Source organism: Staurois parvus, unplaced genomic scaffold, assembly GCF_062004578.1.
Source record: "Staurois parvus isolate SC_StPar_1 unplaced genomic scaffold, SC_StPar_1.0 ptg002090l, whole genome shotgun sequence".
Taxonomy (NCBI): domain Eukaryota; kingdom Metazoa; phylum Chordata; class Amphibia; order Anura; family Ranidae; genus Staurois; species Staurois parvus.
This window is the reverse complement of record NW_028319886.1, coordinates 194,044-210,017: the sequence shown is the minus strand read 5'-3', so window position 1 is coordinate 210,017 and position 15,974 is coordinate 194,044. Positions and strand designations below refer to the sequence as shown.

The 15,974-nt window shown below is 39.0% G+C and overlaps 1 protein-coding gene across 1 annotated transcript in view; it reads left to right on the top strand.

Moving 5' to 3' along the window:
• LOC149432832 (relaxin receptor 1-like) overlaps positions 1-14,136 on the top strand; it is a 113,580-nt gene extending 99,444 nt beyond the window's left edge. The window contains exons 15-17 of the mRNA XM_089664892.1: positions 720-1,130; positions 10,305-10,520; positions 13,261-14,136. Coding sequence (XP_089521018.1) covers positions 720-1,130; positions 10,305-10,520; positions 13,261-13,451 — 818 coding nt within the window. The 3' untranslated portion in view covers positions 13,452-14,136. The remainder of the gene's footprint in view (positions 1-719; positions 1,131-10,304; positions 10,521-13,260) is intronic.
• Positions 14,137-15,974: the final 1,838 nt, after the last annotated feature.

Genomic DNA, 15,974 nt, shown 5'->3' with positions numbered 1-15,974 from the left:
CCTTACATTGGGGGTCAGTGGGAAGAATGTTCCTTACATTGGGGGTCAGTGGGAAGAATGTCCCTTACATTGGGGGTCAGTGGGAAGAATGTCCCTTACATTGGTGGTCAGTGGGAAGAATGTCCCGTACGATGGTGATCAGTGGGAAGAATGTCCCTTACATTGGGGGTCAGTGGGAAGAATGTCCCTTACATTGGGTGTCAGTGGGAAGAATGTCCCTTACATTGGGGGTCAGTGGGAAGAATGTCCCTTACATTGGGGGTCAGTGGGAAGAATGCTCCTTACATTGGTGGTCAGTGGGAAGAATGTCCCTTACATTGGTGATCAGATAACTGATGTCATGTCACTGGACCTTCCAATGCACCGAAGTTATGCAGCCACCATCAACTAGAAGGTCAACCAGCCAAAACTCGAGGAACCCTCAGCAACCTCTGGAGGAACCTCGGGGTTCCATGGGCCTTTGATTGAGAATGTCTTGGATAAGGTGACTGAGGTACCTGTATGGCCACAACTGTTCTTGATCTGAGGAAGCTACTTGGATGAGTAGTGAAATGTTTTCAATATCACGGAACGTCCAGATGGACGCGACCAACCTCCACCAGATGACCTCTTTTCCGTGTCCTACACCAGGATCCCTCCTTGAATTTAAATTTTCTGAACTGTTTTATGTAGTTTTTTTTTTTTTCTATGGTAATACATAACTTTCCCGTTCTCCGCAGGCGCGGACTGTCTGATGGGGTTCTATCTCTTCTGCCTGGGCGCCTATGACATCAAGTTCCAGGGGGAGTACAACAAGCACGCCCAGGCCTGGATGGAGAGCTGGGAGTGTAAGGTGGTCGGCTCGTTGGCCATGCTGTCCTCGGAGGTCTCCGTTCTGATGCTCACTTACATGACTCTGGAGAAATACTTCTGCATCGTCTTCCCGTTCAGCCACCACCGAGCCGGGCGCGGTCAGACCCTGGGGGCGCTGTTGGCCATTTGGGGACTCGGCTTCTTCATCACCGTCATCCCTTTCTTCAGCTATGAGACGTTTGGCAACTTCTACGGCCGGAACGGCGTGTGCTTCCCGCTGCAGTCGGACAGCTCGGAGAGGTCCGGAGCCCGAGGGTACTCCGTCGCTATCTTCCTAGGTAAGACCGAAGCACCGAATGATATCGTCACCAGGGGAGGACTGACAACTCATGGGGCCCCCGGGCAATAGGGGACCTCTATGTCCTCGCCCACACTCAAAAAAAGCCTATAAAAGGTACCAGGGGCATTTCATGGGGCCCCCTACTGACCCCTGGCTCTCAGGCAGTGCCCGAGTGCTCGAATGGTCAGTCCATCCCTGATCGTCACTGGGTCTCTGTGCTTCTATATGCAACACAGGCAGATCGTGGCTGGTGGAAGGGGCCTGAAAACATCACAGCACCCTTCCTCCGTACTCATCTCAAGAGCCGCCAATCCTGAAGCAGGCAGCGGGCTTGCTTGTGGGAGGAGTTGTGCGGAACTTCAAATGTCTTGATGGGTGGGCGTAGGTCTGCAGGAGCGAGTGTACCTAGGTGGGCTAGAGTTCCAAGCAGAGGATTTCGTTTTTATATAAGTAAATACCCAAAACATACATTTTTCATGCAGTCTTCTAGTCGGCCTTCCTCCAGTGGCATTCTTCCAGCTGTTCAGTCCAGGAGTGCTGTGACACGTTCCTCGGGGGCGGGCCTTTTAGAACAGATTGAGCTTAAAGGAGAGGGTGTGGATCCTTGGGCTTGCCCTGAAAGTCTGGGTGGGAGGGCTGGTGGTCTTTTGGTCAGGTTCTCCCCCTCCCATGGGATCTCCTTCCACCTAGTTCTTGGGTAGGCCTTGCTTTGGCAGGCCTCCTGGAAAAAATAGGGGTCTGCCTGGTTTTCGGCAAGGTGGACCATGAATACCCCAATCCCTGTCGTCATCGTTACGGTTGAACTGGATGGACGTTAGTCACATAGTTAGTCTGGCTGAAAAAAGACAATGTATCAGTAGGCTTTGCAACAATGAGGTTTCGAAGGTCTTGAGAGAGCTCTTTGCTTTTACCCATCATGAGATGTTTCTGGTGTGACACCTTGGTAATGAGACACCTTTTTATAGGCCATTATTTGAGAACAGGGGTGGACTGACCATTTGGAAACTCGGGCACTGCCCGAGGGCCCAGGGTCAGTAGGGGGCCCCATGTGATGCCCCTAGTACCTTTTTTTTTTTCATAGGCTTTTTTGAGTTTGAACAAGGACACAGAGGCCCCATGATCCCCTATTGCCGGGGGGGCCCCATGAGTTGTCAGTCCGCCCCTGGTTGATAATGAACCAGCTGTTATTAATTTGCATGGACAAGCGGTCCTCGGCTCTTGGACAACTCTTCTGATAATTCCTCTCACTCCTCTGTCAGAAGTCTTGCGAGGAGCACCTGGTGGTGGCCGGTTTATGGTGAAGTGATGGTCTTTCCACTTCCGGATTATGGCCCCAGCAGTGCTCCCTGGAACATTCAGAAGTTTAGAAATCCTGCTGTAACCAATGCCATCAGTAGGCTTTGCAACAATAAGGTTTCGAAGGTCTTGAGAGAGCTCTTTGCTTTTACCCATCATGAGAGGTTTCTGGTGTGACACCTTGGTAATGGGACCCCTTTTTATAGGCCATCAGTTGAGACTGAACCAGCGGTTATTAATTTGCACCGACAAGGGGAAGGATTGCTTTTTAATGACCGATAGATTTCAGCCGGTGTCTTGGCTTTCCATGGCTTTCTGCACCTCCATTTCTTCATGTGTTCAATACTTTTTCCATTTTTTAACACATAACTTAATTCCTATTTGTTTTGGTTTCTTTGTATGTATGGATCTGGGGCGGACTGACAACTCATGGGGCCCCCGGGCAATAGGGGATCATGGGGCGGATATATGGATCAGGGGCGGACTGACAACTCATGGGGCCCCCGGGCAATAGGGGATCATGGGGCGGATATATGGATCAGGGGCGGACTGACAACTCATGGGGCCCCCGGGCAATAGGGGATCATGGGGCGGATATATGGATCAGGGGCGGACTGACAACTCATGGGGCCCCCGGGCAATAGGGGATCATGGGGCGGATATATGGATCAGGGGCGGACTGACAACTCATGGGGCCCCCGGGCAATAGGGGATCATGGGGCGGATATATGGATCAGGGGCGGACTGACAACTCATGGGGCCCCCCGGGCAATAGGGGATCATGGGGCCCCTGTGTCCTTGCCCACACTCAAAAAAGCCTATGAAAAAGGTACCAGGGGCATCTCATGGGGCCCCCTACTGACCCTGGGCCCTTGGGCAGTGCCCGAGAGCCCAAATGGTCAGTCCGCCCCTGGTCTGGATTGTATTGGATTGGTTGTTAGCGACATGAGGTGAAAATTTCATGTCAAAAGATATTTACCTAGAAAAATGGTAACGAGTTCAATACTTCCCATATGGAGGAAAAAGTTATTAGAAATGTTACAATTTTGGCCGTATTCGATATATTAAAAAAAAAAAAGTATGTGTATATACATATATATATGTGTGTGTGTGTGTATGTCTGTAAATGCATTCCAAAAATGTAGATTTTGTATTTTTAAAAATATTCTTCCCAAATATATTCACATATATTTGAAATACTACAATTTTGGCCATATTCAATATATTTAAAGAAAAAAAAAAAAATTATACACATACACTCTGCATGTTGAAATGCATTTTATATATTTTACAAAATACATGAAAAATATTTTTAAAAATATATATTTTTTTAAATATATTCTTCCGATTTTTTTTTTTAACATATAAAAAAGTAATTTTAACATATATTTTTACAAATATTTGTAAATGTGTTTCAAAAATTTTCATATGTTTTGTAATGAATAAAAAATGCATTTCAACACACAGTGTGTGTATGTGTATATATATTCTTATTACTTTTTTTTTTTTAAATATATTGAATACGGCCAAAATTGTAGTATTTCAAATATATTTTAAGAATATTTTAAAATGCTACAAGAATATTTTGAAATGCTACAATTTTGGCCGTAGTCAATATATTTAAAAAAAAAAAAAAAATTTTTATATATATATATATATATATATATATATACATTCTGCATGTTGAAATGCATTTTATATATTTTACAAAATATATGAAAAATATTTTTAAAAATATATATTTTTTTAAATATATTCTTCAGATTTTTTTTTTTAACATATAAAAAAGTAATTTTAACATATATTTTTACAAATATTTGTAAATGTGTTCCAAAAATTTTCATATGTTGTGTAATGAATAAAAAATGCATTTCAACACACAGTGTGTGTATGTGTATATATATTCTTATTACTTTTTTTTTTTTTTTAAATATATTGAATACGGCCAAAATTGTAGTATTTCAAATATATTTTAAGAATATTTTAAAATGCTACAATTTTGGCCGTATTCAATATATTTAAAAAAAATAAAAAATTTTTTATATATATATATATATATATATACATTCTGCATGTTGAAATGCTTTTTATATATTTTACAAAATATATGAAAAATATTTTTAAAAATATATATTTTTTTAAATATATTCAGATTTTTTTTTTTAACATATAAAAAAGTAATTTTAATATATTTTTACAAATATTTGTAAATGTGTTTCAAAAATTTTCATATGTTTTGTAATGAATAAAAAATGCATTTCAACACACAGTGTGTGTATGTGTATATATATTCTTATTACTTTTTTTTTTAAATATATTGAATACGGCCAAAATTGTAATATTTCAAATATATTTTAAGAATATTTTAAAATGCTACAATTTTGGCCGTATTCAATATATTTAAAAAAAAAAAAAATTTATATATATATATATATATATATATATATATATATATATACATTCTGCATGTTGAAATGCATTTTATATATTTTACAAAATATATGAAAAATATTTTTAAAAATATATATTTTTTTAAATATATTCAGATTTTTTTTTAACATATAAAAAAGTAATTTTAACATATATTTTTACAAATATTTGTAAATGTGTTTCAAAAATTTTCATATGTTTTGTAATGAATAAAAAATGCATTTCAACACACAGTGTGTGTATGTGTATATATATTCTTATTACTTTTTTTTTTTTAAATATATCGAATACGGCCAAAATTGTAGTATTTCAAATATATTTTAAGAATATTTTAAAATGCTACAAGAATATTTTGAAATGCTACAATTTTGGCCGTAGTCAATATATTTAAAAAAAAAAAAAAAAATTTTATATATATATATATATATATATATATATATATATATACATTCTGCATGTTGAAATGCATTTTATATATTTTACAAAATATATGAAAAATATTTTTAAAAATATATATTTTTTTAAATATATTCTTCAGATTTTTTTTTTTAACATATAAAAAAGTAATTTTAACATATATTTTTACAAATATTTGTAAATGTGTTCCAAAAATTTTCATATGTTGTGTAATGAATAAAAAATGCATTTCAACACACAGTGTGTGTATGTGTATATATATTCTTATTACTTTTTTTTTTTTTTTAAATATATTGAATACGGCCAAAATTGTAGTATTTCAAATATATTTTAAGAATATTTTAAAATGCTACAATTTTGGCCGTATTCAATATATTTAAAAAAAATAAAAAAATTTTTATATATATATATATATATACATTCTGCATGTTGAAATGCTTTTTATATATTTTACAAAATATATGAAAAATATTTTTAAAAATATATATTTTTTTAAATATATTCAGATTTTTTTTTTTAACATATAAAAAAGTAATTTTAATATATTTTTACAAATATTTGTAAATGTGTTTCAAAAATTTTCATATGTTTTGTAATGAATAAAAAATGCATTTCAACACACAGTGTGTGTATGTGTATATATATTCTTATTACTTTTTTTTTTTTAAATATATTGAATACGGCCAAAATTGTAGTATTTCAAATATATTTTAAGAATATTTTAAAATGCTACAATTTTGGCCGTATTCAATATATTTAAAAAAAAAAAAAATTTATATATATATATATATATATATATATATATATATATACATTCTGCATGTTGAAATGCATTTTATATATTTTACAAAATATATGAAAAATATTTTTAAAAATATATATTTTTTTAAATATATTCTTCAGATTTTTTTTTTTAACATATAAAAAAGTAATTTTAACATATATTTTTACAAATATTTGTAAATGTGTTCCAAAAATTTTCATATGTTGTGTAATGAATAAAAAATGCATTTCAACACACAGTGTGTGTATGTGTATATATATTCTTATTACTTTTTTTTTTTTTTTAAATATATTGAATACGGCCAAAATTGTAGTATTTCAAATATATTTTAAGAATATTTTGAAATGCTACAATTTTGGCCGTATTCAATATATTTAAAAAAAAAAAAAAGTAATAAGAATATATATATATATATATATATATATATATATATATATAAAAATTTCATACACTATATATTTGAAAATTTATTAATATAATAAAGCCGCATTTCAACATAGTGTGTGTGTGTATATATAATATAATTTTTTTTAATATATTTTGTAATATATTGAATACGGCCAAAATTGTAGTATTTCAAATATGTCAATATATTTGGGAAGAATATTTTTAAAAATACAAAATCTAAATTTTTGGAATGCATACAGAGTGTGTGTACTGTGTATATATGTATGTATGTGTGTGTGTATGTGTATATATATATAGAATTTTATTTTATTTTTATTTTTTTATTTATTTATTTTTTTTTATTTTTTTTTTATAAATTTTGTAATATATTGAATTCGGCCAAAATTGTAGTATTTCAAATATATGTGAATATATTTGGGAAGAATATTTTTAAAAATACTAAATCTACATTTTTGGAATGCATTTACAGACATACAGTATATTTGAAAATTTATTATTCTAACAAAAACGCATTTTAACATACAGTATGTGTATATATATATAATATTTTTTTTTTTTTTTTTTTATATATTTTGTAATATATCGAATATGGCCAGAAATGTAGTATTTTAAATATATGTCAATATATTTGGGAAGAATATTTTTAAAAATATATTTCAAATATATTTTTCTTCCATGCGGGTTATTATACCCGCTCTATAATGTATAATTTTTTTTTTTTTTTTTTTTTTTTTTATAGCGGGGAATATAAATGTAAAGCAAAAAAAAAAAATGTGAATTTCCACTTCTAAAAACCAGTATTAAATATTTGGATTGTCAGGAAATCAGAGCATTGATATTGCTGGAATATCCAAAATGAAGCGTGAGCGCCCCCTGGGGACACGGCGGTGTATAGCGCAGATGACATTTTCCCTCCTGGTCTGCAGCTTGGAGAAAAAAATCGATGCGTTTTTCTGCCACAAATCGCCCGTTCTGATGTAATATAATCGATGCGCAAAGAACGAATATTTCACAAAGACAGGCGTCCGCGTGAGAGGGTTAGAACTACAGTACGCCGTAACGGGGGAGGTGCATTGTAGTCCACTGAGCGAATGCCGCCCCTGAGGTCGCATAGAATGTATTTCTATGGCATTGTCTTAGGGCCGGTTCACACTATAGAAACTTAGTCTAGATGCGTTTTTGCGTGCGTGCGTTTGGCGCGTTCCAGTTCATTTTTCCTCCCTTTCCTTTTTCTTCAATTTAAATAGGGACGTGTTCGCTGCGTTTTTTATGCGTTTTACCGCATTCCATTGCAGTTCTGTGCAGAAAAAAAAAATGCAGCTTGTTTTACTTTTTTTTTTTTCTGCAACCGGAACTGCAAGCGCTGATGTGAACAATGACATCGACAACCGTATCACCGACACTCGTTTTGGATGCAGGAAAAAAGCAACTGCAACGCATGGAGTGCGATTTCCAAAATAGTTCCTGCACTACTTTTTTTTTTTCTGATTATTTATTTATTTTTATTTTTTTCCATTACGACTCGCATTGACTTTTGCCAGCCACAGTGACATCACGAGGTACAAATCGCAGTCATCTGCAGCTATGAAATCGCACTGAAGTTGTGAAGGATTTTTTGGGGGGTTTTTGTTGGGGTTTTTTTGTTTTGTTTTTTTGGGGGTTTTTTTTGTTTTTTGGAGGGTTTTGTTTATTGTTTGTTTTTTTTTGGGGGGGGTTGTTGTTTTTTGTTGTTTTTTGGGTTTTGTTGTTTTTCGTTTTTTGGGGGGGGGTTGTTTTTTGTTTTTATGTTTTTTTTTTGGGGGGGGGTTATTGTTTTGTTTTTTGGTTGTTTTTTTTTTGGTTTGGTTTAACTACTTGCTGACCGCAGATAGTCGAATGACGGCTACACTGCGGCCGGCCAGTTCTGGGTGGACGTCATATGACGTCCTCCCAGAACGCGCTCTCCTGCGCGCCCCAGGGGGCGCGCACCCGGCGATCTCCGTGATCGCTGTGTCCTACGGACACAGCTGATCACGTGATGTGGTAAAAGGCCAATCACAGAGGACATGTCCAATGTCCAATGACACGCTGATCAGAGGGAAATGCAAGTGCCGGTTCTCGGCTGCACTTTCCTCACGCTGTCAGATCGTGAGGAAAGTACTGCCGAGAACCGGCAGTTGTCAGAGCGGGGATCGGCACCGATCATCAGGGTCACTGATCATCAGTGCCCTGATGATCGGTGCCCAGCAGTGCCGCCCACTAGCTCCGCCCACCTGTGCCCAGCAGTGCGCCCACCTGTGCCACCCAGCAGTGTCACCACCTGTGCCCAGAAGTGCCACCTACCTGTGCCCACCAGTGCCACCCATCTGTGCCCACCAGTGCCACCCACCAGTGCCCATCAGTGCAGCCCAGCAGTGCTGCCAGTCAGTGCCCAGCGGTTGTGCCAGTCAGTGCCCAGCAGTGCCACCAGTCAGTGCCACCTATCAGTACCCATTATCAGTGTCGCCTATCAGTGCCACATATCAGTGCCGCCTATCCATGCCACCTCATTAGTGCCGCCTATCAGTGCCCAACAGTGCCACCTATCAGTGCCCAACAGTGCCGCCTATCAGTGCCGCCTATCAGTGCCCAACAGTGCCGCCTCAACGCACATCAGTGAAGGAGAAAAATTACCTGTTTGAAAAATGTTATAATAGAAACAAAGAAACTTTTTTTTTCAAATTTTTTTGCATTTTTTTGCTTATAGCACAAAAAGTAAAGCACCCAGCAGCTATTAAATACCACCAAAAGAAAGCTCTATTTGTGAGAAAAAAATGATAAAAATTTCATATGGGTACAATGTTGCATGACCGCGCAATTCTCAATCAAAGTGCGGCAGCGCTGAAAGCTGAAAATTGGCCTGGTAAGGAAGGGGGTATCAGTGCCCGGTAGGCGAGTGGTTAATAGTTGGACTATTGTCAGCCAGACTAACTATGAACCAGGGCAGACCGGAAGGGAGCAAATCTGCCACGATTTATTGTCGGAGTGTACATGTACTTTGTTTTTTGTTATAAATTTCATAATTTAGGAATTAACTTCATTACGAATAAAAATTTAAAAAAATTAAATAAAAATAGCAATTTTTTGGGTTTTATGTTGTTTTTTTGTTGTTGTTTTTTGGGGGGTGGTTGTTTTTTGTGTTCTGTTTTTTTGGGGGTTTTGTTTTTTTGGGGGGGGGTTATTGTTTTGTTTTTTGGTTTGGTTTAATAGTTGAACTGGATGGAGTTTTGTCTTTTGTCAGCCAGACTAACTATGAACCAGAGCAGAGCGAAAGGGAGGAAATCTGCCACAATTTATTGTTGGAGTGTACATGTACTTTATGTTTTTTGTTATAAATTTCATAATTCTAGGAATTAACATCATTGCGAATAAAAATAAAAAAAGAGAAAAAAATAGCAATTTTGGGGGTTTTGTTGTTTTTTTGGGGGGTTGTTTTTTGTTTTGTTCTTTTTTTTATTGTTTTTTTGGGGGGGGGTTTCTTTTGTTTTTTGGTTTGGTTTAATAGCTGAACTGGATGGACTTTTGTCTTTATGTTTTTTTGTTATAAATTTCATAATTTAGGAATTAACATCATTACGAATAAAAATAAAAAACAGAAAAAATAGCAATTTTTTGGGGTTTTTTTGTTTTTTTGGGAGGGTTTTTTTTTGTTTTTTTGGGAGGGTTTTTTTTGTTTTTTTGGGGGGGCTATTTTTTTTTGGTTATAAATTTCATAATTTTATAAATTAACGTCATTCCGAATTAAAAAAAAAAATAGCAAATTTTATTTTTTTTTTGCAGTAACGCACTCCTATCGCTTTTTTTTTCTCCTTTTTATAGGACTGAACTTGCTGGCGTTTGTCACGATCGTCTTCTCTTACAGCAGCATGTTCTACTCTATCCATAAGACGGGGGCCAAAACGGCAGAGCGCAGCGTCCTTTCCCGTGAGGTCACCATAGCCAAGAGGTTCTTCTTCATCGTCTTCACTGATGCCCTCTGCTGGATTCCCATATTTCTTCTGAAGGCCGTTTCTCTCACCAAGGCCGAGATTCCAGGTTGAGTATACTTAGGATGTATGGAAACGTTGTCTGTGAAGGTTCTCATCGGTCCAGGTTGCGGTAGATCGTGTCCTGTTCCTGGTCCTGTTCGGTGATCATGAAGACGTATCACCACTCATCCAAGTACCTGACCAATGTACCAATATGTGTACACCCTTCCAAATTACCGAGTAGGCCGTGAAGGGTCCTGTTGATGCTCCATTATACAAAGACAGTGTAGACAATTGTGCTCTTGTGGTCACAGTTTGGTGAAGACCCTTTTCTGTTCCACCATGACTGTCCCCCGTTTACAAAGCCAGCTCCATAAAGACTTTGTTGGGTTTAACCATCCCTTTGGGGGTGACGTCAAATGCCAATCATGAGCTAGGTCTTCTCATCCAACATCAGTACCTGACCTCACAAACAGCCAAGTCCCCACCAACACCCTCCAAAGTTTTGTGGAAAGCCTTCCCAGAAGAGTGGAGGATGGTATAGCCACAAAGGTAGGACAACCCAATATTAATGGATATCCAACAAGCTCACAGTTTGGTGAAGACCCTTTTCTGTTCCACCATGACTGTGCCTCCTGTGTACAAAGCCAGATCCTTAAAGACTTGATTGGGTTTAACCATCCCTTTGAGGGTGACGTCAAATGCCAATCATGAGTGAGGCCTTCTCATCCAGCATCACTACCTGGCCTCACAAATGGTCAAGTTCCCTCAGACAGCCTCCAAAATCGTGTGGAAAGCCTTCCCAGAAAAGTGGGAAAGGTAGGACAACCCAATATTGTTGGATATCCAACAAGCTCAGAGTTTGGTGAAGACCCTTTTCTGTTCCAGCATGACTGTCCCCCCGTGTACAAAGCCAGCTCCATAAAGACTTGGTTGGGTTTAACTATCCTTTTGGGGTGACGTCAAATGCCAATCATGAGCCAGGTCTTCTCATCCAACATCAGTACCTGACCTCACAAATGGTCAAGTTCCCACAGACAGCCTCCAAAATCCTGTGGAAAGCCTTTCCAGAAGAGTGGAGGCTGTTGCAGCCCCAAAGGTAGGACAACCCAATATTAATGGATATCCAACAAGCTCACAGTTTGGTGAAGACCCTCATCTGTTCCAGCATGACTGTCCCCCGTGTAGAAAGCCAGCTCCACAAAGACATGGTTTGACCAGTTTGGTGTGGAGGAACTCGAGTGTCCTGCACAGAGCTCTGACCTCAACCTTACTGAACACCTTTGGGATGAATTTGAACTCTGATTGTGCTCTTCCGACATTGTGGTAACAATTTGGTGAAGACCCTTTTCCGTTCCAGCATGACTGTTCCCCCATGTACAAAGCCAGATCCATGAAGACTTGATTGGGTTTAACCATCCCTTTGGGGGGTGACATCAAATGCCAATCGTGAGTCAGGTCTTCTCATCCAGCTTCACTACCTGACCTCACAAATGGTCAAGTTCCCACAGACAGCCTCCAAAATCCTGTGTGAAGCCTTCCCTGAAGAGTGGAGGATGGTATAGCCACAAAGGTAAGACAACTCAATATTAATGGATATCCAACAAGCTCACAGTTTGGTGAAGACCCTTTTCTGTTCCAGCATGATTATAGAGCTGGCTTTGTACACAGGGGCACAGTCAGGCTGGAACAGAAAAGGGTCTTCACCAAACTGTGAGCTTGTTGGATAGCCATTAATATTGAGTTGTCCTACCTTTGTGGCTATACCGTCCTGCACTCTTCTGGGAAGGCTTTTCACAAAAATTTGGAGGGTGTTTGTGGGAACTTGGCTGTTTGTGAGGTGAGGTACTGATGTTGGATGAGAAGACCGGGGTCATGATTGGCATTTGACATCACCGCAATGGGATGGTTAAACACAACTATATCTTTATGGAGCTGGCTTTGTATGCAAAGGTACAAAGACATGGTTGGGTTTAACCATCCCGTTGAGGTGATGTCAAATGCCAATCATGAGCCAGGTCTTCTCATCCAGCATCAGTACCTGATCTCGGAAACAGCCAAGTTCCCACAAACGCCCTCTAAATTTTTGTGGAAATCCTTCCCAGAAGAGTGGAGGATGGTATAGCCACAAAGGTAGGACAACCCAATATTAATGGATATCCAACAAGGTCACAGTTTGGTGAAAACCCTTTTCTGTTCCAGCAAGACTGTGCCCCCATATACAAAGCCAGATCCTTAAAGACTTGATTGGGTTTAACCATTCCTTTGGGGGGTGATGTCAAATGCCAATCATGAATCAGGTCTGTGTTCTCCCGTGTTCCCACTAAAAAAAAAGCCCTGTTCATTCATAGAATGCATGCAGGTGAAAAACCTTCAGCCTTTACAACCACTTTAATCCTGTTCCTGACCCTTATTAAAGCCGATGAGGCTACTTTGGTGAGTAGTAAAACATCTTCAATATCTTCAGGACAAGTCTAGATGTATCTAACCAGTAGTTTTTTTGGTGGATTCTACGATAGCGAGCCTCAAAAACACACAGTAGAGGTCAGGTGTCCACATAGTGGAGGTCCAAATGATGCTGATTTTTTCCATCCCACCTATATGAGCTTCCCGTTTTCAAAACCATGGCCATTAATATGTTGTCGCCCCCCCCCCCTTGCTCTGTAGAACCAGCTCAGTTAAATTTAACCAACTACCTCTAGATGTACCATAACCCAGATCAACAAGAACCTTCTCCGACAATCCACCAAACATTGACCCAACCGTCCCTGAGGGAACATAGTTGATGGTTTTCTCTTTATCTCCAGGCACCATCACCTCCTGGGTTGTAATCTTCATCCTACCAATCAACAGTGCTTTGAACCCCATTCTTTATACGCTGACCACGTCGTCCTTTCAAGAAAAGCTGAAGCTGTGTTTGCAGAGCAAGAGGCACCAGTTACAGGAGTCTGGGAAAAGCACCTTTACGTTAGTATCCATCCACACCAACATAGCCTGATCCAGGACCTTCCACCAACAGCAAGGACCACTTTGCGTGGGAACGGTTGTGAACCTGCGGTATGGATGGGGTTAATGATTGTGCCTTTTCCAAAACGTGACGACGAACAGTCCAGAGGGTATCCAGGTCCAAACTGCCGATTCATTTAGGAGTGCCAACATTTTGATATGGTGACTGTGCCTTTCAGTCCTAAGACGAAGGGATTAAGGATGGTGCTGCTTGAAGGCCAATTGTGACCAATCTCTGCAACCTGAACACTGAAACTTCGAAGAAACCTACGACTGAGGAACCTATGTGCAAATACCAGCAATTCACGAGGGTAGGAACTCTGCAAACTGGAAGGTTGTGTGACGTTCTTCCAACTCGGGGAATGGAACTCGAGAAACAGACGCGAACTAGAAAATCATGGAACCATGGATCTCCACCGTGGAATCCTAAAAAAGAGTTTACAAACAAAAACAATAAGTTGGGAGTGGAGCCGGCCTTGGAGGTAGAAGGCCTCTGTTGACATTATTGGACATCGGGGCCGAGCACAGAGGTGCAGAATACGGGACTCCGGCGCAGATAGACCAAATAGATGTCAAGGGTTGGATTATATTGGTTGTATATGTAGCTTTGCCGTAAAACGGGAGGGGGGGGAACCGGAGTGCAATGTAGACCTACATGTACATATATTTATAAATTCCTTATGACAAAACTGGCCACGTAGATCATTTTGACAGATCTGCATACACATGCTACGCTTTTTTTTTAAAACAAATCTCTGGTTCAGTTCCAGGTTGTGGAAGACTTAGAGGGGGGGTCTATTTAAGGGTAGGTGGAGCCCAAAAAAATAAACTAGGAAGAAGCAATGTCTACAACGTAGAATAATGTAAGTCCAAAATTTCTAATCTTAGTCCAGGTAACCTGAGCCTACACAAAACGTCAGTCTTCAAAAATTCTATTGATGGTGGGTAATGGTCTTCCAAAAATTCCATTGATTGTGGGTAACGGTCTTCAAAAATTCCATTGATGGTGGGTAACGGTCTTCAATAATTTCATTGATGGTGGGTAACGGTCTTCAAAAATTCCATTGATGGTGGGCAACGGTCTTCAAAAATTCCATTGATGGTGGGTAACGTGGCAAATTTGGTTTAACGTAAGGCCAAACCGTCTTCTCATATTGGGTAACGTAGGGAAAGGTGGAAACCACCATTCGTGTATCTTGGGGGGGTTTTTTACCATAGATGTGGTGTTAGGGAGATTTTGCCTTCTTTTCTTTCACTTCCTATTGCACCTTCAGGACAGGAAATAAAGCAAAATCTCCCCAATAACATCTCCTTTGGGATACCTAATGATGGTAATGGTCTTCAAAAATTCCATTTATGGTGGGTAACGTGGAAAATTTGGTTTAACGTATGGCCAAACCGTCTTCTCATATTGGGTAATGTAGGGAAAAGGTGGAAACCACCATTCGTGTTTCTTGGGTTTTTATACCATATATGTGGGGTTAGTGAGATTGTGCCTTCTTTTCTCTCACCTTTTGTACCTTCAGGACAGGAAAAAAGGCAAAATCTCCCCAATAACATCTACATGAGGGGGACCTAATGATGGTTTCCACTATTCCCTACACAACCCAATATGAAAAAATGGTTTGCCTTTAGTTATAGCAAATTTGCTGCTCCAGACTTGGTAAATTTCCCTCTCACTCTCCATTGATCCTGGGGAACGCCATAACTAAGACTCAAATTAAGGGAAAAACCAAGATTTTGAGTTGGCACCAGGACAGGAATGGGAGGAAATCTTCCTACGGGGACGTTCTACTGTCTCAGAGCCTCAAATATAGATATTTTCTTTTACTTTCTGTTGCCCCCTAAAGGACAGGAAGTGAGACAATCTCCCCAAAAGCATATCTATGGGGGAAAAAAATATCACCATTCCATATGCTACCCAATATGAAGAAATGTCTCAAGTATTAGTAAATTGCCCTCTCACTCTGTATTTTATCCTGTGGAGCACCAAGACTCAAAAGAAGGGAGAAATCAAGATTTTGAATGATGGGGGGGGTGGAATCTTCATATAGGGACATGCTGATGACAACTGTCTTGGAAGAGATTTCCTTCACGCTGGTGTTACTTCCTGTCCTCTAACAGGACACAAAATAAGGGAGAAATCAAGATTTTGAGTTGCCACCCGAACAGGAATGATGGTGGGGGGGATCTTCCTATGCTGATGACAACTGTCTTGGAAGAGATTTCCCTCACACTGGTGTTGCTTTCGGTCCTGAAAGGGCAATAGGAAGTTTATTAAGACTCAAAATAAAGGAGGAACCAAGATTTTGAGTTGCCACCAGAACAGGAATGATGGGGAGATCTTCCTAGGGGGACATGCTGGTGACCACTGTTTTGGAGGGGATTTCCCTCAAATTGGTGTTGTCATCAGCATGTCCCCACAGGAAGATTTCCCTTCATTCCTGCTCTGGTGGCATCTCAAAAACTTGGTTCCTCCCTTATTTTGAGTCTTAGTAATGGTGATTCCCTGGGA